The sequence below is a fragment of the Penicillium cosmopolitanum genome (genome assembly GCF_028827165.1).
Source record: "Penicillium cosmopolitanum strain IBT 29677 chromosome Unknown utg000008l:1.0-4398992.0:1.0-4402845.0, whole genome shotgun sequence".
NCBI lineage: Eukaryota > Fungi > Ascomycota > Eurotiomycetes > Eurotiales > Aspergillaceae > Penicillium > Penicillium cosmopolitanum.
Genome location: NW_026622678.1, coordinates 3,631,550 through 3,656,316, shown reverse-complemented (window position 1 = coordinate 3,656,316; position 24,767 = coordinate 3,631,550). Strand labels below are relative to the sequence as shown.

At 47.9% G+C, this 24,767-nt stretch overlaps 12 protein-coding genes across 12 annotated transcripts; 5 read left to right on the top strand and 7 right to left on the bottom strand.

Moving 5' to 3' along the window:
* Positions 1 to 725: 725 nt before the first annotated feature.
* On the bottom strand, positions 726 to 1,521 carry N7509_007909 (TNT domain-containing protein; the record flags this gene model as incomplete). The annotated part of the gene is made up of 2 exons (XM_056632546.1): positions 726 to 1,346; positions 1,429 to 1,521. The coding sequence occupies 2 exons, from the start codon at positions 1,519 to 1,521 to the stop codon at positions 726 to 728; spliced, it is 714 nt and encodes a 237-aa protein (XP_056488097.1).
* A 1,083-nt stretch (positions 1,522 to 2,604) lies between these two features.
* On the top strand, positions 2,605 to 3,426 carry N7509_007908 (uncharacterized protein; the record flags this gene model as incomplete). Its single annotated transcript, XM_056632545.1, has 1 exon — positions 2,605 to 3,426. One exon carries the CDS (start codon positions 2,605 to 2,607, stop codon positions 3,424 to 3,426), a length of 822 nt encoding a protein of 273 aa, XP_056488096.1.
* Positions 3,427 to 3,864: 438 nt separating this feature from the next.
* Positions 3,865 to 6,134, bottom strand: N7509_007907 (uncharacterized protein; the record flags this gene model as incomplete). Its single annotated transcript, XM_056632544.1, has 11 exons — positions 3,865 to 3,982; positions 4,088 to 4,172; positions 4,245 to 4,514; positions 4,594 to 4,690; positions 4,775 to 4,904; positions 4,997 to 5,127; positions 5,187 to 5,272; positions 5,337 to 5,430; positions 5,497 to 5,671; positions 5,771 to 5,926; positions 6,013 to 6,134. 11 exons carry the CDS (start codon positions 6,132 to 6,134, stop codon positions 3,865 to 3,867), a joined length of 1,464 nt encoding a protein of 487 aa, XP_056488095.1.
* A 477-nt stretch (positions 6,135 to 6,611) lies between these two features.
* N7509_007906 (uncharacterized protein) lies at positions 6,612 to 7,539 on the top strand (the record flags this gene model as incomplete). Its single annotated transcript, XM_056632543.1, has 3 exons — positions 6,612 to 6,770; positions 6,834 to 6,891; positions 6,956 to 7,539. The coding sequence occupies 3 exons, from the start codon at positions 6,612 to 6,614 to the stop codon at positions 7,537 to 7,539; spliced, it is 801 nt and encodes a 266-aa protein (XP_056488094.1).
* A 382-nt stretch (positions 7,540 to 7,921) lies between these two features.
* N7509_007905 (uncharacterized protein) lies at positions 7,922 to 8,444 on the top strand (the record flags this gene model as incomplete). The annotated part of the gene is made up of 2 exons (XM_056632542.1): positions 7,922 to 8,030; positions 8,104 to 8,444. 2 exons carry the CDS (start codon positions 7,922 to 7,924, stop codon positions 8,442 to 8,444), a joined length of 450 nt encoding a protein of 149 aa, XP_056488093.1.
* Positions 8,445 to 8,925: 481 nt separating this feature from the next.
* Positions 8,926 to 10,377, top strand: N7509_007904 (F-box protein; the record flags this gene model as incomplete). Its single annotated transcript, XM_056632541.1, has 1 exon — positions 8,926 to 10,377. One exon carries the CDS (start codon positions 8,926 to 8,928, stop codon positions 10,375 to 10,377), a length of 1,452 nt encoding a protein of 483 aa, XP_056488092.1.
* Positions 10,378 to 11,488: 1,111 nt separating this feature from the next.
* Positions 11,489 to 11,929, bottom strand: N7509_007903 (uncharacterized protein; the record flags this gene model as incomplete). The annotated part of the gene is made up of 2 exons (XM_056632540.1): positions 11,489 to 11,591; positions 11,652 to 11,929. The coding sequence occupies 2 exons, from the start codon at positions 11,927 to 11,929 to the stop codon at positions 11,489 to 11,491; spliced, it is 381 nt and encodes a 126-aa protein (XP_056488091.1).
* A 1,414-nt stretch (positions 11,930 to 13,343) lies between these two features.
* Positions 13,344 to 13,718, bottom strand: N7509_007902 (uncharacterized protein; the record flags this gene model as incomplete). The annotated part of the gene is made up of 1 exon (XM_056632539.1): positions 13,344 to 13,718. One exon carries the CDS (start codon positions 13,716 to 13,718, stop codon positions 13,344 to 13,346), a length of 375 nt encoding a protein of 124 aa, XP_056488090.1.
* A 550-nt stretch (positions 13,719 to 14,268) lies between these two features.
* N7509_007901 (Zn(II)2Cys6 transcription factor) lies at positions 14,269 to 17,243 on the bottom strand (the record flags this gene model as incomplete). Its single annotated transcript, XM_056632538.1, has 6 exons — positions 14,269 to 15,089; positions 15,149 to 15,222; positions 15,283 to 15,359; positions 15,417 to 15,555; positions 15,637 to 16,899; positions 17,074 to 17,243. The coding sequence occupies 6 exons, from the start codon at positions 17,241 to 17,243 to the stop codon at positions 14,269 to 14,271; spliced, it is 2,544 nt and encodes an 847-aa protein (XP_056488089.1).
* A 1,112-nt stretch (positions 17,244 to 18,355) lies between these two features.
* Positions 18,356 to 18,845, top strand: N7509_007900 (cupin domain-containing protein; the record flags this gene model as incomplete). The annotated part of the gene is made up of 2 exons (XM_056632537.1): positions 18,356 to 18,399; positions 18,461 to 18,845. The coding sequence occupies 2 exons, from the start codon at positions 18,356 to 18,358 to the stop codon at positions 18,843 to 18,845; spliced, it is 429 nt and encodes a 142-aa protein (XP_056488088.1).
* Positions 18,846 to 19,160: 315 nt separating this feature from the next.
* On the bottom strand, positions 19,161 to 20,687 carry N7509_007899 (uncharacterized protein; the record flags this gene model as incomplete). Its single annotated transcript, XM_056632536.1, has 1 exon — positions 19,161 to 20,687. The coding sequence occupies one exon, from the start codon at positions 20,685 to 20,687 to the stop codon at positions 19,161 to 19,163; it is 1,527 nt and encodes a 508-aa protein (XP_056488087.1).
* Positions 20,688 to 21,762: 1,075 nt separating this feature from the next.
* Positions 21,763 to 24,662, bottom strand: N7509_007898 (putative SNF7 family protein Fti1/Did2; the record flags this gene model as incomplete). The annotated part of the gene is made up of 6 exons (XM_056632535.1): positions 21,763 to 22,365; positions 22,486 to 22,726; positions 23,333 to 23,414; positions 23,531 to 23,833; positions 23,911 to 24,373; positions 24,450 to 24,662. 6 exons carry the CDS (start codon positions 24,660 to 24,662, stop codon positions 21,763 to 21,765), a joined length of 1,905 nt encoding a protein of 634 aa, XP_056488086.1.
* Between the last annotated feature and the right edge of the window lie 105 nt (positions 24,663 to 24,767).

Here is a 24,767-nt window from a genome sequence, read left to right as displayed (position 1 = left end):
GAGCTCATTTTACCGAGTTAGTGAATTGCTGATGAAATGAAATGAATATCACATATCTTTTTTTAAGTCTAATTTTCTTTGCTTATTAGATTCTCTATATCATGGACGCTAGTGTCCTCGATCACTTGCTTAAAAGTAACTTACCACTGACATCTGAGAGGCCTGTCGTTTTAATTATCTCAGATTTTTGCTGACTTTAATGACTAACTCGAAGGTTCATGGATATGCACCTTTGAGGACGAAGGCTTTCTATTCAAGTTACTTAACAGACCCTTGTGCAGGTACCTAGTTATACTAGTCTACCCCACCTAGGGTGCGGCAAAAGTACTAGTAGCGAGGTAAACATAAGCACTAGAGCTGACGTGATTGTAGCAAATCCAATGGTGATTAAGAAGTGAGCTTTGACCCTTTGTGCAAACAGTGGAGATATTATACATAGTGAGGTTTCAAATATCACACTCGGAAAGAAATATTTGTCATGAAATATGGTGGTGATCTCTTTAGGAAGACTAAAAGATTGAAAAACAGCCACTCTTACATATATAGCCAATTGACCAGGGCCTGATAAATGCCACAGGTAGTAAGAGATTCAAGATATAATAATATTATTAATTCCGACTAAAATAAAAATTCAAGGTCAATCGCTATTCTCGAATCATCGCCATATCTGTGCGCTTTTCGTTTATCATCGCTAAGGCTTCCAAGGTTTCCGAATTAAACCTAATTCAAGCGTTCGGCCCAGGAGTATAATTATCCGCAAAGTCCGAACTATCATCATACTCCGATCTGGAGAGCTCTTTAATGAACTTCTGCCCTATGAGATCTGTCACACTCAAATCAGTTTCGAACTGCGTTCCCATTCCCGGCTGCTCGAACCACGGAGCGACAGGTCCCAGCGTGACATCCAGCTTCTTGATGATCTGATAAACATGATAACTGTAAGGGAAGTTGCCATCACTGTTATTCAGATTGCGAGGTGGAAGAGCTCTCTCGATATATGGGGCACCCAATGGACTGAAGAAATTACCGCTCGGAGGTCCAAAGCGATCAATCTTTCGGCCAACGGGCAGAGTCACATTGGCCTTGATAGGTTTTCCATTGGCTTTGAGGACGAACCCATCCTGGTCTGGGTAGTGGTAGGATCCATTGGGCCAGGTCCATTTCGCGAGGAACTCGTACGGGCATAGATCGCCGAATCGATAGTAGGTGGCCAGTTCGGTTGACAGTGGGAATTGTCGCGGAAGCTGGACCGGGCCTAGCATGGTGTCTCCACAAACATACGCGGGATCGGTGAAAGTGATGTTCGCACACGGGTCTGGGTAGCACCTAGCGGGATAAGATGACTCCTGTAGGGAAAGAAAAGAGGAATGACTAGTTAGATGTATATTCAGGCTGAGATTTGTATGAATGTATTTGTGTGTGAAGTACCTTGACATTTCCCGTGGATCCAGCTTGGAACGCGTGGGCAGGAGCCACGGTTGCAATAAGCAGTAGAGAACTAACGAGACCCTCGAAAAGCATCTTGACGGAGAGGATTGCTCAACGCTGAGAAACTGATATTCTATACCTAGCAGACACATCGTCCCTGACGGGCGTCTAGTTCCAGCATTTATATGCGCTGGAAATGCAGTCTATAGCAGACGGAACTTTTGAATAGGCATGTTCTTTATCGAGGGTTAGAATTCTCGACATACTATATTAATATCCCTACGACGAATTTCAAGTATTGTGATTTGCTGAAGTTGCCTTCTTTTTACTATGAAATGTAAGCCAGATGAATGTTGTAGCGCCACATGTGCAGAGCTAAGACGTGAGAGAAATTCAATTGGCGGAAGCCGTCAAATTTCGAGAGAAACTAACCTGGTATCCCTTAATTCCATAATGTGCCATATAGTTTTAAGGATAGCAATATCCTTGTCTGGGTTTGCACCGGCCTCGTAAATGTTTGAGCCGAAGTAAGGGGTCGTTGGGTAACATTTCCGAAATATTTTCTACCACTGATTCGTGGAATCACGGAAAATATTTCAAGAATGTAAGCTCAATACACCTCGAGGTCAAAGCTATCCCCCTACTCCTCATTTCAGGTCAATAATAGCATAAACTGTCCAAAATCAATATGGTAATAGATTTGGCGTAGAGTTAAAACGCTCAGTGAGGAATGAACGCCTCGTCCGCAAATTACTTAAGCGTTTCTTCGAGCGCCTCACTCGTCGCACGAACCATTCTCTTCCGAGTCTTCAAATAAGAAGTCACCACTGGGCTGGAACTGGGACGAACTGAGGCAAATGACTTTGTTTGGTTTGGCACCGGATTAGCCGTTCAACCATGGGCTTTGGGGTTCTAGAGGCCCTCGGAGGCTGCGGGAACCCCGCGGGACACCGGGAAATGTGAACACTAATAGTCAATGATCGTTCCAGCTCAGCATAACTTCAATATGGTCTTTCCAAGCGACGATGACGGACTTGACTGGATAACAGAGGGCTGTAGTCTGAAGGCAGAGAATATTTATTTATGCTGAGAAGTGGCACGGGCGAGCGCTGTCAAAATCACACTTGATCCTCAGAACGTCCCAAAACCAACGCGATTCTAAGAGTGAATTTCAAAATGACATTCTACATAAGACTCTACTTTACCATTGCTCTACTGCTCAGACTTTCCTTTGCACAGGGTCCTCCCCCGACCAATAGCCGCTGCCACTCAGACTGGATCGACAACGACAATGTCGGCGGCACATGCAAATGCGAGTTAGGAGATCTCACAAAATGCTCCCAAAGCGATCTGGGAACATGCAACGGCCGGGATCTTCTATCCGCAAGCGAGCTCATGACTGGTCACGAAACTGAAGGCTGCACCGAAGCCAATGCCGGCTGCGATTCCTGTTTCCTCTGGTTTGACAAAGTGTGCAATTGCCTGAAAGATGGCTGTCCTGATAGTCCGGCCACTCATTCATGGATCCGGTTACCCGATGGAAAAATTACTAGCAAGAGACGGATGGCAGGGATTTTGGAACTCTCGTCGGAGGAGCCTTGGGAATGGGGTCAGAGCATTGCGAGCCCCGAGCAGGTTTTGGTGATCAACTCTGTGAAGGCGCGAAAGCAGGAGCAGATCCATATGCATGTTTGTGAGGCGAGGACTGGAAAGCCGGGAGGTGTTAGGGAGCTTCTTGGGGGCTTGCAGAAATCGGACTATGGCACACTGAAGCAGGTGAAAAATCAAGAAGATTGGTGGTGTCGGGCTCAGAGCTCCCCAAATACCCATATCACTAATGTGATCAGTGATATCAAATCGAAAGTTACGAAGAATCCCGGGTGTAGTAATTTGATCGGTGCTGCAGTGTTGACGGACAGCACTGGTTACAAATGGGTGTGTCTTACTACAGGACTTGGTTCTACCCAAGGACAGTTCTGTGCGGCTAATGAAGGTTGAGATGGTGCGGGATTGGGCTGTGATCGTTGGGCTTAATGCATTTTATTTTTATTCTCCACTTTCGGGTCGCTATTGCTTTTATAACAAGAAATCTAAGCTTACCAGGTGGGCTAGAATGACGCTGGATTTTGTTTGAAAAAGTCACTCAGCTTAAAAGCATTTATTAGCTAGTCGTTACAGAATACGAAACGGCTTGGGGGTCACACTAAATTCAAGTTGGTAATAGTTACTCTTAATCGCCAGATACTATCCATAGGAGTCAGCCTGGGAAGGGCTGACTCTGACCTGTGCCCCTCAAGTTGAGTTATGCACGATAAATTCGCCGGATCGTTATAATATTCATGAATTATTATATAACATATTCCAATTCCACATTTCCTCCATATTTAACCAATCGCAGATCGTTAACATCGTGCATGTAGTTACTGATGTACTCATCTATAGAACAAGCTTGAACTCCGGGTTCCGATCATCAGCATATCCAGCATACTGATCATACTTCCCATTTCGCTTATCGCGATTCACCTTGGCGCAGTAGAGCACATTGAAAAGAATCCTAAAGAACGAAGACCAGTCAGTATTCAAATATCCATATCAATTCCGAGGTCATCGGCCATTGCTTTTCAATTTGGGTACCGGGACTCGGAGCAAAGCAACTTACATAAACCATGCAAAGACCAACAAGCCAAGAATAATTGTATGACCACGGTGATACAGCGGCTTGTCTTTAGCGGGATAATTAAACGCTAAATTGAACACGTTAGAAAATGAAATCCCTGCAGTAACCACGGAAGTTAACTGGCTGGGGGTAAACTTACTAGCAACAAATCCACCACAATTTGCAATAGCCAACTGCAACGCCGACGTCGTAGCCCGCTTATAGTGACCGGCTGAATTGTTCGACATCCAGACCAAAATGCACGGCACACTTGCGTACATGCCTGTCGCCATCATAAAAGTCATTCCATACTGGACCTTTGGGTTGCTGGTATTGGCGATCACGGCGTATCCGATTATAGCGATTGGGAGGGAGAAAAGCATGACTACGCCACGCAGTTTGAGACGGTCGGAGAGGAACGCGACAAAGACTGAAAACAAGTAAAAAGGGAAAGGTGAGTATATGCAGATAAGAAAACCTATAGTTAGAGGGGGAGATATGGGGCTTACCTGTCAGAACGGCGGCCACTGCGTAGGGAATCACAGACCACAACTGCACTTCGTTGGCGTTTTTGGCAAAGTTCATACTTTGGATGATGGTTGGCAACTAAGGAAGTTATAAGTCAGCATTCTAGCCATTCTTGACAACCTTGAGTTCAATGGGAAAGGAAAGAGTGGATGGATGTCGTACAAACAGGCCAAAGGAGTACAGCCCAGACAAAATCGCGAAATATGCCGATGCCGAGAGCCACAGCTGCGGCTCCAAGACACCGCGGCGCACTTCGGACCATCTAAACCTATCATTCTCGCCGGAGAGTGTTCTGCGGGTGTTGTGTTAGCAGTAGTCCAATCTAGCTTAGGCTTTCAAGGCGACTGGGAACTGGATGAACCCCAGCCAATCCACTCAACTTACCCATCTGCCTTCGGGGGACTATCCAAGAGCAAGCGGTCTCGTCCAAACTCCTTCTCCTCTTCAGTCAAGAAGGAGGCTGTCTCGATGCTATTGGGGAGAACGAAGGAGCTCAGTACACCACAGGCGAAAGTCTTGCAAAATTATTAGCCGGACATTTTTATCGGAGAATCTGACGCTGTCGGGTACTTACCAGAAGTCCCTCAATAATCATAATCCATCGCCAACCCTCGAGCCCGCCCCGAGGACCAATTTCGGATAACCCACGAGCAAGGAGACCTAACAGTAGTTCAATATTAGTATAATAGTTCCACCAGGTCAATGTACAGTGCACGAAGCATACCTCCAAAGGCTCCCGACAATGAAGCCGCCGTATAGAAAAGACCAATGCGCAAAGCCAAATCCCCACGCCTGTAGAAGCTTGACAGATAAAGGACCTATGAGTGACAATGTCAGACTTGATCCCGAATGGTGTAACCCTTCAAGGTTAAAGCAAGGCATACCATTCCTGGAAGCAAACCACCCTCCGCAATGCCAAGCAAGGCCCGAACTGCGGTGAATTGGCCGAAATTCTGTACAAAGCCCAGACACATGGTGATGATACCCCATAGTGCAGTCAAAAACGGTAGCCAGATTTTCGGTGAGGCTTTCTTTAGAACGAGATTACTCGGCAGTTCACTAGTGTTCCCCAGGGAGTCCAAGTCAGTAATGCGCTCCGCGATGCCCAGCTTGGGGGGAGGGATGAGGGCGAGAAAGATACGCGGGAGGATAACTTACCTGCACACATAAGTGAGATAAAACACAGTCAACCCAATATCATACTGGTTATCGGTAATATTGATATCCTTCTCCAGACCATAAATCTTCGCATTTCCGACATTCGTTCGATCTAGAAATGAACATAGAAAGAGTAGGGCTAACATTGGGAGAATCCTAATTGACGCGCAGCTCCTGATTAGTACGATCGCAGTCGCAAAGAATAGGGGGCTGTGATTAGAGCTGGGGCTAAGCTGACATACCGCGTATCCAGCTTCACCAGAATCGACCGGGTCAATTTGGACTGGTGGGCATCGTCTCCAAACCGATTCAACGGGGTTTCCTTAGCATCTTCCAGCACTGAGCTCACTGGTTTTGGCTCCATTCTGTCGTGTGGTGTGGTTCAATCTGATCTGATCTCGTCTGGGATAATGGTGGGAGATGCAGAGTACAGAATGCAGGTGGTAGGAGGGGAAGAGAAGAAGCACAAAGTGAGACGGAGGCGAGATAAAAGACCCGGGAGATTAATACAACTCGGGATTCAATTCTAGAGCCGGATTTAGCGAATTAACTAGGCAAAGTTCAGCCCCAACTTCTTTGATTTGTTGAGCCAAGCCTAGATCCCCGCACTTTTTTCCCCAGATTTTTTTTTCTTGGTTTAAGCTTGACTCGGGTGAACTGCATTACGAGTATTACCAGTGGGGTTGGTGTGTATTTTTAGTATCTTCGGGTAATATTGGTCACACCATTACCCGCGGTCGGAGTTCACTTCTACAGCCGAGGCTCCTCCTCTTCCGCTTCTTCCCTCTTCAACCTCTTCCAACCTCACCCAAGACACCTCCACCACTACCACACCTCCACCATGTCGAAACTATCTGCCGGTCTCAAGGCTCTCATCAATAGCCCGGCTGCACGCCCTCACACTGTCCCCGCGCCCAAGAATATCACCGCCATCTACCAGGACATTCAGCAATCCGCCAAAGCCAACAATGTGTCGCAACCCTCATGGCTGGCCCTGTCAGTGAGTACACCCTTAGCTGAGCCAATTGCATAAATTCCTAGTCCAATGCTAACACTACATCAGACAGCAGCAACAATGACCATGAACTCCCCCCGAATCCCTCGCCGCCCTCTTCACTCTCGCATCCACCTCCACCTCCACCTCCACACCCACAGACCTCGAAATCGCCGAACTAATGCGCGAAGTCGGTCTCAAATGCATAAGTTTCAACGGCATCCCCCGAACAATTAACAGCCTAAACGCCTTCAAAACAAGCCTCCCCGACCCAATCGCCGCCAACCTCTCCAAAACCCCCACCCGCACACCCACACCAGAAAACATCTCCGCAATCAAAGACCGCGGCCACGCCCTCTGGGACTCAATCTACCGCCCCTTCGAGAAAAAGCTCTACAACCGCCTCGCGGACTCACACCCCGATTTGCCAGTCATCATTCTGAACAGCCACTACGGCGCTTTACTCTCGGACCCCGCGGAGCGTGCCGCCAGTACCAGCGCCAGCAGCAGTGCCGGTCGTGTGCTCACTTCTATCGTTGCCATTGCGTGTTTACGCGCGCAGTCGGGTGTTGCGCCGCAGGTTCTTTCGCACGTTTTTGGTCTGCGGAAGGCGCTGGAGGATGGGTCTTGGGCGAGTGATGTTGAGAGTGAGCAGGGGGCGCGGTGGTTGGCGAGTGATGAGGGGAATGAGTGGATTTTGAATAGTGTTGATAAGATTGTTAAGGCTATTGGGCGGGGGCAGGGGTCGAACTTTGCTCCTACTGCGAAGTTGTAGTCTGATGTGCTGTGCTATGCTGTGTATATACTTTAGATATTTAGATATGCCCTGCTGTACATAGTGGGTTTTGTATATAGCCACTTCCGTCTACCCACTACGCTACGTTGGTTACTTTTAAGGTTTCTTGTGTAGTACTACTAGTACTACTGCAACCAATGAAAGAGCTGACGAGAAATCCCGCTGGTGTAGGTACAACCTCGAATCCTTTCTCCACTTCACAATGATCATATTAGAATCATTGTAACTAACGAAGTTGCTATATTTCACGAAGAGTATAAGAAGAAGATACTCTTGCAGATGTCCCTCTCTCCGGGGCTCTTTGCATAGTAGGATTTGAGAAAGGCCAGTCCCATTATTTAATCCAAAAACTACCACCAATATGTCCATGAAACAATACGCCTACCCAGGCTTCGGCGAAGCCCACCAAAAAAGCCACCGCTTTTCCTCCGCCGTCCGAACAGGCGATTTCATCCACTGTGCAGGCCAAGGTGAGTCAACATTGCGTCTCGATAAAGCATACTAGTCGTATCTAGCCCGGCCTATCTCACTAACATCCCATAGGTGGCTTCCACGACTCAAAAGGCAACGAACGACCCGACCTCACCGACGCAGCCCAGATAAATCAAGCCTTCAAAAACATCGATACGGCCTTAAGATATGCCGACGGCGCAGGATGGTCCCAGGTTTATCGAGTGAATTCATTCCATATATCGCTCGACGACGAAGCGATCGAGATCATGGATCGCAAATTTAAAGAGTGGATGCCGGATAATTATCCCACTTGGACTGTTTTGCAGGTTTGTCGGCTCGGGGATCCGAGGATGAGGGTTGAGATTGAGGTTTCGGCGTTTGATCCTGTTGGGGGGAGGAGGGAGGGGGGAGTAGTAATAGGTAGTACGTAGTAGGTTATTTTTATTATGTGCTAGTCAGTAGTAGATGTGCCAGTGGGTGGTTTCTTTGATGAATTTGATATTGATTTTGTATTGCTCAAGGACTCGGAATATTCGCCACTGGCAGGGATATAGATAGTACCGTGGTCAGTGTTTGATAAATGACTGTTTTTGGGATAAAAAACTTGAAAAACGCCGGTAATGAAATCCTTTCACATGCTCCAGTGGTTGTTAAAATATCGAGATATACCAGTAAAATATGGCGTCTACTATGATTATGATGATTTGAGTTGTCCAACTCGCTTGCATTGCCCGTGGCCGACGTTAGCGTATAGTTAGCTCAAAGGAATCGTCCCCCTGCATCCTTGGCGCATTGCCTGAAAAATTTCGCTGCCCTATTTTCCCCGACCCCAGAATGCTTAAAAAAGAACGACGAATAACCAACTTGAAGGTATAATCACTTCACCAAATCGAATTTCTCGCATTTGGAAAGATGGCACCACCGGCCGAAGGTGGCCTCGTTTGCCTTCCCGTGGAGCTCATTTCAATAATATGCTCTTATCTTCCCAACTCTAGCATTAAATCTCTTCGCTCGACCTGCACTAAGATCAAAGAAACTGCTCAGTTACGGTTAACTCGTGTCTTTCTATCAGCCAACCCTATAAACATCAGGGTCTTCCGGGCGGTCGCAGATCACGACCAGTTTCGCAACCAAATAACTGAGATTTTATACGATGATGCACACTTTCCACCCTTCCCGGAACCAGATATCTACGAGATAGAAGAAAGTATGCAGATGGATGACCCTGAAGTCGGATTGGTTGATAACGAAGAGGGTTGTCCTCATTGGTTTGTCAAAGTTTGCAAGGAGAATCTCAAAAATATGAAATACCGAAAGAGCTTCGATTTAGACCGTCCAGATCATATTCTGCGCGCACATCAAGCCAATGCGCAGCCGCCTCTTCGCATATGCTGGCAATATTATCAGAATATACACATGCAACAGTCTGACACGATGAAATTGAAAAGGGACGAGGAAGCCTTCATCTACGGTTTGAAGCAGTTTCCTTCTCTCACTCGGGTGACTATCACAACAGCCACACATGGCCATCTTTATGAGCCGCTATATGAAACACCTAGGATCCGGGCATTTCCTTACGGTTTCAACTATCCCATTCCACGAGGGTGGCCAGGGGGGAGAGGGGAGCTTTCCTGCATTCCCGCAGAGCCGTGGGAGGAAATGAATGAAGCTGAAAAGGAGCAATGGCACGGATTCCGCATGGTCACGCGAGTATTAGCTCAAGAGGAGTCGCCTAGTCTTCTTGAACTAGTGATCGATACCAATCGACTTACTGGTATGGGGCTGAACTGCACAATGTTCAACTCGCCTAGTGATGATTTCGGATCTCCTTGCGATGAGTACGCCAATTTGGCGAAAGTTCTTACCAACCCTGGAATCCGGCGCCTTGAACTCCCTTTGCTCATAGGAGGGGAAGAATACCGAAGATGGGCAGCTTTCCGGAGCGGTTACCTCTATCGGATGCTAAGTAGTGCCACTGAACTGGAATATTTCGGTTTTTCCACAACAGAAGACAATAATGCCGGGGAAGAGTACACCATGGATAATTTTATTCCACTGCAAAGCATTTTGCCCATCACTAGCTGGCATAAGCTGAGACATTTCCATTTATCGACATTGATTGTGGCTCAATACGACATCATGGAAGCGCTTATCATTTTATCTGCAAATCTTCAAACCATTTCGTTAAATTTCTTGCAATTCTTGAAAGACCAAGGAGATTATCGCTCACTGCTCAGTGAGATACGTGACAAAATGAAATGGGACCAGCGAGATGTTGCTTCCAGACCAAAACTTTCTATTTGCATCCATCGACACGGCACGGTGTCCCTGGGAAGATCAGTTTTTGGATTGATAATGAGATAAAAACATTCCTGTACAATGGTGGAGAAACCCCCTTCAAGTGGGACACCCTTCCTAATTATGTGGATTATGGTACCGGCATATACAAAGACGATTTTGATGAGGCGTTTGAGCGACCGAACGTTTTGCTACACGAATTGATACAATTGGGGATTAGTGAGGATAGATTGCCCTTCCTAAAACAATAATATGTCTGCCAGAAATGCCAACATCCATCAAAATGATAACCAAATACCAAGTCCTACTAGTAGCATAGATATAATGTGAAAGCACAAATCAAACCTGCATCAACTTCCTTGCAATCCTAGTCCGAAGACACACTCAACCATATATATCAACTCTTGAAATATACTTCTCGACTTTTGGCAAATACAGATGGTTGCAAAATTACTTATAGGCCGTGTTCTTCCGACTGTTTGGGAAATGCATGTGTAGTATAATTGGAATCTTCTATGGAAATGAAACTCATTTCAAGTTAATAGAAATGTCCAAAGTAACCACTGAATGAGGAGGTCTCAAGCAATCGGCCTTTAACCAAATGCGGAAAAATTAAAGTTTGTCCACCATGAACCTTGGACGCATCGCGCTGGGAAAACGTTTATCTCAAAATATAACCCAATCATTGATATCAGCCAATACTTGTTGTCGATGGATCTGCCTTCCGACAATTTATTTTAGAAACAATTAACAATGAACCCTGGGCCCCAGCGTCGCCCAAACACAGGGTGGCAAGTTCCCGCCAGCCTGTCGCCAAGATTCGCCAAGTTAGTTATGAGCCAAGAGATGAACTACCAGAGCTCCAAATAACATCGCTATTAGAGAATTGTTCAGAAAAGATCAAGAACGTCAATTGAATTTCAGAACCAGCGGAAATCGTGTTATTTCCCGCTGCATTATTTTAATTTTAGCAATACAAAGTTCCAGCTCGCGTATCGACAAACTACCCTCCACAAAATCAATAATTAAAGTCGAAAAAAATCAGAAATAAGTCAGTAAGTTCCCCAGGCTAAGAAAGCCCTATTCTGCGATGCTTTTGAGACTGTTCACTGGCATTGTCTCACATGGACATCTATTATTGTAAGAAAGGGGAAATGTTAGAACTCATCCAAGAACTTCAAATGATCTGAACAGGATTAGAAAAGAGGGTTTGCCTACCGCAGCGTGGGGGCTTGTTGTCATCTCTAGCCCACCATCCTTGTGCATTCTGGTACCAGTTCCTAAGAAAATAGATTTAGTAAAACACAGCGCAGCCAGTCAAGAAGATAAGAAGGACATACTGGTACTTGCAGACGGGTGCAAAGGTGTCGCCAACCCTGGCCTGGCCAACTGTGCTACTGGAATCACAAGGATACTTATGCCACCAGAAAGGATTCTTAATCTTGCAATTGTCCTGAGGACCTTGGTGATTACCTCCCCAGTCCTTGCCTCCATTATTCCAGTTGTTGTTGCCTCCTCGTTCTTCCAGGGAAGAGTCAGGGTCGGCGACTGGACTGGCCACGGCCACTTGGGCAGCCAGGGGAAGAAGGGCAGTGAGGATGAAGACGGGGGACTTCATGATGAACTAATGGAAGGGATAGTTTGAAGTAGTGAGACTTTAGTGTTTTGGATTGATCTTGTCACTGAAGGATGGTAAAAAAAAGCTGTAGATGTTGGATTCGAGAGGCTTTAAGTATTTGCGTGTGGATACTTTCCCTCTTTCTCCTCTGATCTAAAAAAACATTCTTCAATGGATGTAGGTGTCATCAAGTGAGCTACAATATGCCTGTAACCTCGACAAAAAAGCATGAAGCTCTTCCTTGATTCAATTATTCCATGGTCATGAATGGCAACATGATAAAATTATCGCAGTTTAGGTGATCTAGCCGCTTGAAGACTCATTCCCGATCAGGAAAGCTCAATAGCTGCCATAGTATAAGGTTTGATCCAACAGCATAGATGTAGCTCTAGGCCAAAGGAATTAGACACTGTGAGCTCTTTGTGGCGGAGGGCCCCAGTTCAAGATCTCCTACTAGGTGGTTCTCAATTTGGATTCGTCGGGTTCTAAGGGAAGCAGGGGAGAAAAGAAGCGAGACCGAGAGCGACTATGAGGGCGAGGGCGAGGGATCACAAGATTGGATAATGCAGCAAGAACTGCTTGGTTGAGAGAATATATTTGCTATTTTCGTTCGTATCTCACAACGAGTCACAACTGTTTTCCGCTGGCGATGGCGGGCTTGGCATACATCCGGGCTTGGCAGACGTAAGTGACCAGAGAGTCAACTGATCAGCCAGCCATACGGGTTGGATAACCTAAGATTGATTTCTTGTTGTTCCATTGGTGCTCTTAATTCATCCATGGTATGGATGTGGATGAAATCCTGTAAGCTTGTTTGAGTTTGAGACATGGTCAACTCCTATCCCTGTTTACAAAAACGCCCACTCGGGAATATTCACTCAGCCTCCTCATGGAGGAAAAGGTTAAGAAACAATGAAAAGGTGTAGGTGGTGACGCCAATCAGCAGGGGTATTACTGCAGTAGACAGGCAGTGCGAGCAGAAAATGAAGAAAATCAATGACACAAGGACTGCAGGAACTTAAAACAGACCGTGAGAAGTGTGCATTCGCACTGGCAACTGTTGCTGCGGGAGGCGTTTTATGTCTCGTCACGATATTAATCTCTGAGTTCAACTGAACCTAACTAAGTCATTAGTCTAAGTATTAGCTGGTGTCATACCATTCACTACTAGTAATGTATAGGAACTACTGGTAGTCTACCCGATCATGCAGAACTATTCAGTCTTATTTCAACTTCCCTGGTATACAACTCATTCCCAGTGCAAGTACATAACAACAATCGCAGAAGAAGAAAGGATATTTCATACTAGAAGCACAGAAAAACAGACCCTTGGAACCTAAAACAGCCTAGATACCAGTTCTCCCAGAAACATCCATCAAATCCAGAACCCAAACATTCAACTTTAAACCCCAAATCAAACACCCGTCAACTTCCTCGCAATTCTCCCCCAAATCCCCCTCTTCTTACCATCCCCATCCCTCTCCAGCCGCGAATGAATCGGCCCATCACTATAATCACCCTCCGCACTCTCATTCTGAAACTGTAGCTGTTGACCCTGCGCTTGTGCTTGTGCTTGTCCCTGCTTCCCCGAGTCCTTATGCCGCGCTTTTTGCGCTTGCGTTTGTGTTTGTGTCTGTGGCAAACCATCCTCATTCAAATTTCCAAAAGCGTCTTCTTCGCGACTTTCACGTTCACGAGCTTGTCGCTCTAGACCCGTCCGCCCAGCGGCGTCGATACTAGTACTCCGCTCGCCTAGCATACTTGTGCCCGCGGGTCCGGAGGCTAGCATTGTTTTATCGAACATGGCTGCCCACTGCAGAGCAACGGAACGAAAGCGTGGGGAGTTCCAGTGGGGAAGAGGGCGGGGTGATTTGAAAAGGTCACGGTTCAAGTTCAAGCTTATTATGGCCCGGGATTGATGGATGTTTGGTACTCCTAGACCTCGACCTCGAGTTGACCTCGACCTCAAGAAGCACTGACAGTGATTCTAGTTCGGATTTCCTTTCTCTTGGAATGGAATCGTTGTTGGAGGATAGGTACGAGTATGTGCAGATATTTCATTCGGGCCTCGATATATACAGTTAAAAATAAATCAACCCTTGGAATCCAAGTCCAAGTGAAGTTGAAGTTCGATTCACCCCGGGATTGTCGGGATTGGAGAGCGATGACGTCGAACGACAAGGCTGAGTGAGTCTTGTGAACATCGAAAAGAGCGGTTCTTCTCCACCGCCGCTGTAACAACCACCAATCATGCATCGCCCGCATATACATACAAACAGTATCCCCGTAGCTTGTAGTAACTAGTTATTGCATGCTTTTCAATGCAATGCAATGCCTACCTAAAACGAAAATTCCGCATTCGCGAAATCCGGCCAATCCCAACTAAGCATATCATCAAAGGGGACATCAGGAATTGAAGCCCCAAACGCACTCCCGCCTGCACGATTCACCGCGTCGATGATTTGGTCATCTGACATTGCAGAGAACTGAAGGGGTTCAGTCCAGAGATCGGTTGGTGGTAGTGATTGTGATTGTGATTGTGCTGGGTGTGATGGGATAGTTGGGAGGGATGATGGTGGGCCTTGGCTTTGACCACGGCCCTGAGAATTGACATTGGCATTAGCACTTGCATTAGCATTCGCACCAGCATGACCATCAAAACCTCTATTCGACGACTGTAAAATCGAATCATTCAAATCCACCCGTTGATGCTCTCCACCATGACGATTCTGCGAAAGCGAAAGAGGAAGCATAGGACCACCCCTCCTTATAAGTTCTCTCAAAAAGCGCCCATACAAAACCGAAGCACCATGTCTATGATTCGGCGTCGCGCCAATACGTTCAAGGACACCGGCCGTTTCTTCAATGAGTGTTCTCACACTAGGCGCGAGACTGGACTGACTATCACCCGGCGTGACGCTGAGACTGAGCGCCGAACAAGCCGCGAAGGAAATCATGATGACGGTATTATTTGGCATTGATTTTAGTCGGGATTCGCCTTGGATTGCGGCTCGGAGGACATTTAATGCGGAGGATAGACCTGCTGCGCGGAAAAATCGCTTTACGGCTGTTGGGGCTGTTGGGTGGTTGATTACGCCGCCGTAGGTTGAGAGTTGGGTGTGTGTTACTAGGATTTCGACGTAGGGGGGGAGTGAACGGGCTGTAGGGAATGTTAGTTGTGTGATGGGTGTGGATTGGCTGGGAGGAAGGAGTTTATACCGCCGTCTTCGCTGATCGCTACGGCCCAAGTCGTGAACCATTGTTCGTAGAAATTTTCGATAGTCGTTTTTATTCTGTGGTTGGTTAGCGAGATCAAATCAGAATATTGTCAGGCCAGATGGCACGGTACATACGCGTGGGCAGCCTCGGAGCCAGTATCACCAGTGCGATAGCTGTCGCAACTTGATTTGACTTTTCGAAATAGTTCATCCTATATGAATTAGCCAGCTGCAATGCACTGCATTGCATTGTAAAACAGGAAACTTACCAGATCCCGCCGTAATATAGCCATAGAATTCATCGGACCATCCCGTCGATCCGCAATATCAGACCGATACCACATATCGCAATTCTCAATCAACGCCGTCGGCGGAACCGTATAACTTCTCCCCCTAGCAAGACAGACACTACATGCATAATTAGCATCCATCAGCTAGCCAAAATCCGAATCCAATGCACTCGAATTAACAGCAGTTGCTTATACGTACCCCCTCTCAACAACAAAAAGCGCAATCCAAGCCCTCTCCCTCCTCCTCAACAACCGTCTCCCCCACTCCGACCCAGGCTCAACATCCTCAAACCCATCCATAAGCAACGCCCGCTTAGCATCAATACAATCCGCCCTCGCGAGTTGAAAAGTAAGATCCCTCCCAAAACTCGACGAAGGCGTAACGATCTTATTAAGCGACAGATCAAGGGCAACAGTCAATGCGTTCGCAATATACGCGCACGTATCGTCGTCGCCGAGGCGGTCCCCGGGTGCCATCCAAGGTACGTTTACCATGAAAGCTAGAACGATCTCGACGGAACGGTGTCGGTGGATCATTACGCGGTTCGCGAGCCATTTTACGTGGCGGGATAGGCGTTTTGATAGGGCGCTTGCGGATGGGAGGAATAGAGCTGCGCCGGCCATTATTGATGTGAATAAGAAGGATGATTGGGTGCGGACGAAGTGAGCTGTGTGGACGAGGGGGGTCTGAACCCCATCTTGTGTGTGCGAGATGTTGGTAGAAACTGGGTGAAGGTTAGTTGGATCGGGAGTTGGGAAAGCTGTATTTACGGGGGAAATCAAGGCAAGGAGAGAAGCCAGCGACAAAACGTACAAAGAAAATAACGACTCCGACTCATCAAATGTAACAAGACCCAACTCCACCGGATCCAAATCATCCCCAACATCCAGATTCGCTCGGGCAGGTACAAAAAAAGATTTAGCACTCTGTTCGCGCCGATCAAGCTCCGCATTAGAATCCCGGCTTTGGTCTCGACCCCGATCCTGACTCCGACTCCTATCCCCCGGATCCACGGCAAGACCTTGCGGTAAAGATAAAGACGGAGCAACGGATATCAAGGGTGGCGACTTGGGCATATGCCGCACCCCGACAGGCGAGAGCTGTAAATCCGACGCCCGCGCCAGAAGCTGTAGTGGATTCTCCGCATCATCCAGTGCAAGATTTTCCTCTGGGGCTTCACGCGGTGAATGAGAGATGTGCGGGTGATCTCGATCTCTTTCCGGATCTGATGAGAATGATTCAGATTCTCCTCCCCCGGGCCCGGCTCCGGCCCCAGACCCGATCCCGAGTCCGCCATGCTCTGGTGAGTGGCTCAACTGGCCCTGGAAGCGTGAGAGTAGCTCCTGGAGTCCGGAGATAGCGCGTTGGGCTTCATCTGCTGAGCTCGCGGATGAGTCGAGTTTTGGCCGTTTTATAGCTTGCTCGATTTGGTGGATTGCCTTTTCCAGGCCTTTTCGTTTGCTGGGGGGTATTTGTTAGCGAGTGTTCTATCATGTTTATGTCCATGTTCAATTCATAGTCATAGTCATGCTCGGGCTCAGGCTCATAGTCATAATGATATTTATATTCCATAAGATTCCATGTCCACAAAATTACAAGAAATAATCAACTTGAATAAATCACCAGTCCACTCACTTCTTAACACCTTTCTGCCGACCCAAGTGGTGGTTCGGCACAACACAGTCAACATTCGACTGGCGACATTTCTCGCAGCGGGCATGGCTGGAGGGCCTATTGCAGCGGATTTTACTGCGGCGACAGTTGAGACAGGCGGGTTGTTTGGCGTGGGAGGCCGGCTCGTCCATGTTGGTCCCGGTGGGTGGTTGCCGAGAGCGGCTCGGTAGTTGAGGGTGAGAGAGATGAGATGGGATGAGATGTGGAGATGGAGATGAATGATATCCGGGGACTAAAGTGATCATCTGGAAGCATCTGCCTCATGTAGCCACAATCTGCACTCCCAAACAACAGCCCTGCCGGGCTAGCTCAATCGGTAGAGCGTGAGACTCTTAATCTCAAGGTTGGGGGTTCGACCCCCCCCGTTCGGCTATTCCTAAAGAACCTTATCTGAGATATCTTTTTGCCAATCATCAAAAATCACTAATATTTTTTGGTTAGGGCCATTTATTAGCTAGTGATAATAATCAGTATCTTTTCCTTCTACTCCTTAGGAGACTCAGAGTACATACTGAAATAGTCTGGTCTTGAGGGTACCTTATAATAATTTCGATCTAGTGTTAAGCAAGAATGTCTTATGTAGAACAGTATAGTATACTATCTACGTTGGTTTTCGAATTCAGTTTGACCTAGCAACTGTAACGAAACTAGGTCATTAATATTGCTGTTGAACCGTGGCATAGTTAGATCGCATCCGCCTAGGCATCCACTTAAGCATCCACTGCCTATATGTGTATCTAGAACTCGTCCTAGCTTCTTCCTCTCTGATCACTGATCTGAGAAACCGCCTCTACCTCGAAGAGACAGCTCTATTCCTATAGGCTGAGTTGACGGTCATTGTTACCACCTCCAGCACTAAAAGAGCCCCTATCTCCAAAGGCTGGTCTAAAAAGACTGCACTAAGATGACTGCCGGGGACGTACTAGAACAAAACCTCAGTATCTCTGCCTTCTTGCGGTCATCGAATCTCCCACTACAGTGGATACCCCGCACCAAGAAGTCTAGACTATTCCACTCAGACTTGAAATTCGACTTACCGTGGAATAGATTCCAAGTTCCTTTAGCCGGCGGCAATTGCAATTCAGAAAATGACGTAAAGATTCATGCCCGCTTCAGCCAGGTCCAACTAAACCCCGTCAAGATTAAAAAGTTCGCTGGGAACTGTCTTCCAACTAGAAAACCTTTTGCTTCACGGCAAATACACTTTGGAACTTGAACTTGAAACCTGAGAATACCCTCCACAATGCCGAACGTAGTCAAGATCGGCGATACCTATCAAATTGAAGGGTAAGCAACTTAATATTCTGACAACTACAGTATGCCTCCAGTATGCCCACTTTACATACAGACGTCCACGAGAGAGCTTCAAGATCATGAATATCTACCATCCATCCAATATCCCCGGAAAAGCCGTCGTCATCATCTCAATCGATATGGTTCCAAACGCAGCTACACCTCCGCATACACACTCGGGCGCAGCAGCTATTGCAATAATGATTGATGGTGTTGCGTTAAATCAAATGAATTGCGATGATCCTATCATATCGAAGAAAGGAGACATGTGGTATGAAGCTCCCGGCTGTCATCACGTTCGATCGGAGAATAATGGATCGGAAAAAGCTAAGTTCCTGGCGGTTCTTATTATTGATGATGAAGTTATCAAGGATGGGTTGCATAATATTATTGTTTTAGATGCGGATCGGGAGGGTACTGCTACGGGTACTACTGCATGAATTTTTTTGTAATTTGGATTGAAATAATTGCGACTACTACAAGTATTTCAGGATGTATGTTACTAGCGCTTCCGGGAACCTCATCGATTAGTGCTTCTTATTGCTGCTTATTCTTCTCTGGCTGAACTTCATTGTCGGATAATTCAGCAGGAACGTTTGTTTCATCACGAAGCCATCTTAACCATTGAGACTGATAACTTCAAATTGATATTTCTAAAGTAAAACTCTCCAAACATCCATTAATATTAGACAGCTCCAAGGAGCTCTGAATCATATAAGCATCAAAGACTTCTTAACCCCCAGCATTCACCCCAATTAACGAGAATGGGCCTGTCCAACTCCCCCCTGACCTTCACCTTCACCCTCAGGCAGCGCCCCCGACGCCTCCGGTACAACAGCTCTAGGCAAAGGCTGCAAAGGCTGCTGACCCTGACCGTGAGCAGGAACCTGAGTCTGAGTATGAACCTGCGCCATCCCCGGAGCTGTATTCACCGGAGCAAGTCCCCTCGCACTCCCCTGCAAACTCCCATTCGACCTCAAACTGGCCTCCGGCCCCAGCAGCGGCGCAGGATGAACCCCATCCGCATTGCCATACCCATACCCACCCCAAGCATATCCAGGCCTCTTAGAAACCCTAACCTGTGGCGGCGCAGGCCCCAAAACAGTAGGATACTTATACCTGAAACCCCAAACCCAAAACAGACAAAACTTCTTCCAAAATCCCATCTTCTCCCACCTCTCTTTCAAAATAGCCGCATCATCCACCGACCGAGCCCTATACCCCTTTCTAAATCCCCAAAGACAACACAACGACAGCGGAAGAATAGTCATAGCCCAACAAACCGGCAATCCTCGACGAGTTTGCCAGCCTAGCATTAGACGGCGGAATCGAATAAATGCTTCTAAGATCCCGGCTAGGAACCACACCCCAATCCAGCCTAGAACGCTGATTAGGATGACTGCTAGGAGACTTATTCCGCTGTAGTATTTGCCGTTCCATTCGTCGTATTCGTCCCAGTAGCCGTAGCCGTAGTAATTGTATGGGTAGGATGAACTACTGGTGCCGGAGTCAGAATCGGAGGAAGTGCCAGAGGTAAAAGTGGTAGAGCCAGGGCCTGAGCTTAAGCCTGTATTGGGATCGTACCTATCGGTAGTGGAACCAGTGCTGTCGACGTAGGAGGAGTGATAGTAACAATTAGATCCCGCTCCATAAAGACTGGAGGGGTAATTTTCATTGCGCAGTGAAGCGAGCGAACTAGCCGGGACTTGTGTCGGCTCTACCCAGACTTGATCATATGTGTAAGTCGTTGGTTGAAAAGCAACGCTCGTATCAACGGATAGCGAGACAGAAGTCTTTGTTCTGGGCAACAGGGCGGAAAGTGTAGCAGGTAGAGCGCTCAGGGTTGCGGCTGTCGTGGTGGTCCATGTAGATGAGCATCCTGTGGGCGCGGTGTAGGTCAAATCGACCACGAAGACGGTTGTATGTTTGTAATCGGAGCTGTAGTAATTGTCATAATAGCCTGCGTTGACGTTGATTGCTGTTCCGACGCCGGAGGGGTATAATTTTTCGACGGCGGTGATGGTGTAGTCGTAGTATGTGTTTGTTTGGGTTAGTGTTGATATCGCTTCCGGGAGGGAAGTTACTGTTGGAATGATTGCTTCGATGGAAGTGGTTACTTTTGTGATGTAGTCTTCGTTTGAGTCGTAGCTGAGCTCTGTTATGGGCACGACTTGGTTTGCTTCGGTGATTATCCAGGGTGCGGCGTGAACGAGTGGAGACCAGCCAAATTGGAGTAGGAGGCTGGTTAGAACGAGGGACTTGAACGAGTGTGTGGATATCATCTTTGCGTTTTGGAACTCGATTGCTCAGCTTGAGCCTCGAAATGAGTGAGTCTTCCCCTGCGGAGAGGGTCAGGGAGTGTGGCTGCTGCCATGGTTTTATGTGGTCAGTGGCGTGCAAGGTAAATTTTTCTTAGTACTATTTTAGTATGCGTTTAGGGAGTAGCAGGTAGGCAATTTCCAGGGTCACTGCATGCTAGTCTAACCTTGAGGCGCTTGTCGACACTTTTTCTTCGACTAGAGCAGGGTCCAGGAGGCTCTAGTCGTGAGGCTAGTCGAATTGGGAGAAATCTAAGACAAACTAGCATGGATGGGGAATGGTGGAGATTGCGATTTGGGGCGAAGAGTTGCTGATTGGAGGAGATGAGATGGAGGATTCGCTTGGGCAGAAATAGTCTAGATGGGGGCAGAGTAGAGGAGAGGAGAGGAGAAAAGAAAGAAAAGAAAAGAAAGGAAAAGAGTGTGCAGTAGGTGCAATAGGTAGAGCATAGAATATCACAGAGTATCATCCATATATTGTATAATAATATCAAAGAGTGAGCCGTGTAGATACCAACGCCCTCGCTAATTCTAACAGTCACTCAATAATAGACAAAACAGCCGAGCAAATCAAAGCAAGCAAAACCAACGGAATAAATCCGGGCACTCCCCGAGCCCCGCTGGTTTCCATCTGCTAGCGATCCGATCTATCTCTATTTGAGGCACAATGCCCGAAGAGGCGAGTTGCCTCTGTCGGTACTACTGGTACTACTGGTACATATCTTGCCTCTATGAACAGATTCCAATGCATATAGACAACGGGTCCACGAATTAATCCCTCATATCTTTCCAGCAAACTACCTGAAGGTGCATTCGGTAGATGACCGAGTAATACTCTACTCCCCACAACTGCCCAGAAGTAAAGAAGTACTACTTGTTCGTAGAGAAGATCAGTCCATAACACCTATAGACAACTTGAACCTATCAAGACATCGATAAGAAAAGCAAAGAACAATCCTGTGCAGGGCGTAACTTCGTAAAACAACCACCTTATACCACTACCAACCACCATATACCAAATCCACACCACCACAGACCACTAATTAGCAGCCCTCAAAGCCCTCAACCTCGCCCCAAGCCCATCCTCAACCTCCCCCGGCTGCTGCTGCGCCTGCGCCTGTTCTTTCCCCTTAACCTCCGCATTAGGAACCTCCGTATCCTGCTCCAACGCAATCCTCATATCAACACCCGCCTCATCAGCAAGTTGCTCCATCATCCGATCAACCTCATGTTGACCCTCAGCCCCATACTCCTGCAAACTAACACCCTGCGCAACATCCTCAATCGCACTACTAGCAATCTTAAAGTCTTCACTCCGGGCCAAGAAATTATTCGCATGCGAGACCAAATGTTCCAGATTAACGCTCTTGCTCGCTGCGTCCAGGCCCCGACTTGCGAGGGCTAGCGTTCGTGATGTGTCCCGGGTTGATTGGGCGGCTTTGAGTTCGTTGATTATTACGTCTGCGCGTGCGGCTTCGGATTTGAGAGTTACTTGGCGGCGCTTTTCGCGGACGGCGCTGGAGGCGTGGATGCGGGCGATTTGGAATTCGCGGTTTTTCATGGCGCGGTCGGCTTTGGCTTTTTCGGATTTGAAGGTTGATTCGGCGCGGGCGGCTTCTTTTTTGAGACGGTTTGAGTGGAGCTGGGGGGGGGAGTTAGTAAATGGGTTGGTCATTGTGGTGAGGGTAGGCTGATGGAGGGATGCGATGTGATGCCTGGATCTGCGGTGCGGGGCGGGGAGGGGAGGAGAGAGGGGGTGTACCTTGACATTGGTGCGGGCTTCGAAGATGGGATCTTTGCGGACCATGATGGCGGTGTGTGGGGGGGGTGGGAGAGGAGAAAGAGGGAAGTGAGAGTGTAGACTGTGGGCGTAGGGTGAAGAGTGGGAAGTAGTGTTGATGTCTCGTGAAGTGCGGAGGCTGAGCAATTCCGAAGTGGCAACTTGAATGTCACTGACCGCATTCGTTAGCGCAGGCGACAACACCGCGCTGTGGTAGTAGGGACTAGCGAGAAATATCTTAGAAATATTTTGGAAATGTTGTAATTATATTATAATAATTAATATAGTCAAATCTCAGTTACCATACCCGAGAGCATGATGTCTACAGATCTAATCTACCACAGATCTATTGGTTGATGCAACCAACTTACACTCTCAAAAAGCAATATATGTACAACTGAAATATGTCAAATTATGCCAAAACAAATAAGAATTAAGTACTACTAGTAACGGGTAATACTAAGTAGTTTCCTCTGGCGAGCATCTATCTACTGATTCTGCTTCTAAAGGGGAATTCTGCCGGGAGTTGGAGAGTGATAGGATGAGACGAGGCTGGACAAGTGTAGACTAGACTACTATGGTGGGAGGTGGGAGACTTCGAAGATCTTTTCTTGTCTTGGCTACGCTGGTTGATGAAGGTCTCTATTTTACATTTACATTTACATCCACATTACAACTAGAATTCGGACATTGTGTTGGTTTGTTGAAATATTGAGATTGATCGGCAAGCCATAATCCAGCCATAGCTATAGTATACATTTAACCCAATTGCTTACCCACTCTCGATAAAGACTCGAGGGGGGGAACGCCGAAAACTCCGTGTCCGTACCTTTCCATGTCCATTGCTTCGTCGCCGTCCGGAGCGTTCGCCTTCACGTGCACTCTCACGCTGCTGTCGCTGACCACCCAGTCTATCAATAGCCCAGATCATAGTCAACAACGACTCCCACCGCGGTCGGCCCTCCGGGGCGTTAACATCATCAGCCAACCGGGTCCGTGTCTGCTCGAATGTAAACTGCTCGCTAACCGCTAGCTGCAATGCTCTGCCCGTCGCATCTCGAAGTGGACGCGCCAAGGCTGGGCTGCACGCTAGCAGGCGGGCAAGCAGATTCATCCGAAAGACCGGTCGATTGGTCGACGACGTTGACGCCGTCAAGGGATCCGACAGACTCGGGGTCAAAATCAACCAATGAATCAAAGGGGAAAGAACTGAGATCTGAGACTCCGTCGAGAGCGCCAAAGGCAAACCCGTCTTCAGGGAATGAAGGATTAGACTCAGCGGCGCTGTCACCGTGGAATAGGCGGCGGAAGTCATCGTCAGAAAGAGGAGCTGCAACATCGTGATGCGAGTGAGTGAGGTCGAAGAGGGGGAGGGCGGCTCCACTGCCTTCGAGGCTACCGACGGACACTGCAGGTCGCACAACATCGCGGCAGGATGTTGTGTCGCGTCGGAGGCCTCAGCCAGCGTGGAGGGTTGGAGGGTGGGGGAGTATTCGAGGGTGGAGGTGGCGGGGGTTGGGAAGGGGATGCGTTCCATTTGGATGTCCTCGCCTTCTTGTTTGAAGAGGGTGGGTGTGAGAGTGGGAGATTCGGTGATGGCGGGAGGAGGGGAGGTGGCTTTGTTGGAGATGGGTGTTGTGCTGCGAGAGCCGCGGACTTCGGCGGATAGTTGAGCGACTTGTTGTGATAGTCGGTTGTTCTCAACTTCCATCTGGGTTAACCTTGAAAGAAGGAACTGATTTTGTTCTTCCATTCGGATCTTCTCGGTCTCCAGCTTCTCCATTTCTGAGACGCTTGCGCTCGCGGGATGTTTGGGCCGCAGCGCGATTCCTGAGTACGCGCTCGATGCGGCGTTGCTCTTTCTCGTCGTCTGTCTTGGCTCGTTTCCTGGGGATGTTAGTGGGGAGGTGGGGGAGTGGTGGGTGTGACAGCAGGATTAAGCATACCTTGGGGGGAAGGTTGGTCTTAGGAGTAGGGAGTTCTTGACCCCATGACTTTCTCTTCTTTGTGGGCTTCTTATCATCTTCCTCCTTGATCTCGACATCATCATCCTCGCACTCGGGCTCGGGTGAGTCGTCGAAGGTGTCTGCGGGGGAGACGGTCAAAGGGAAGTCCGATGGTGAACCGGGGAGGTCCATCGGGTTTATCGTGTCTGTCATAATGTGTGAAGGCGTAGTAGAAGGTGTGTGTGTGTGTGGTGTGGTGTAGTGTAGTGTGGAGGATGGTGGCCGGTGCCGTGTGTGGAGGACAAGATCAGAACCGAC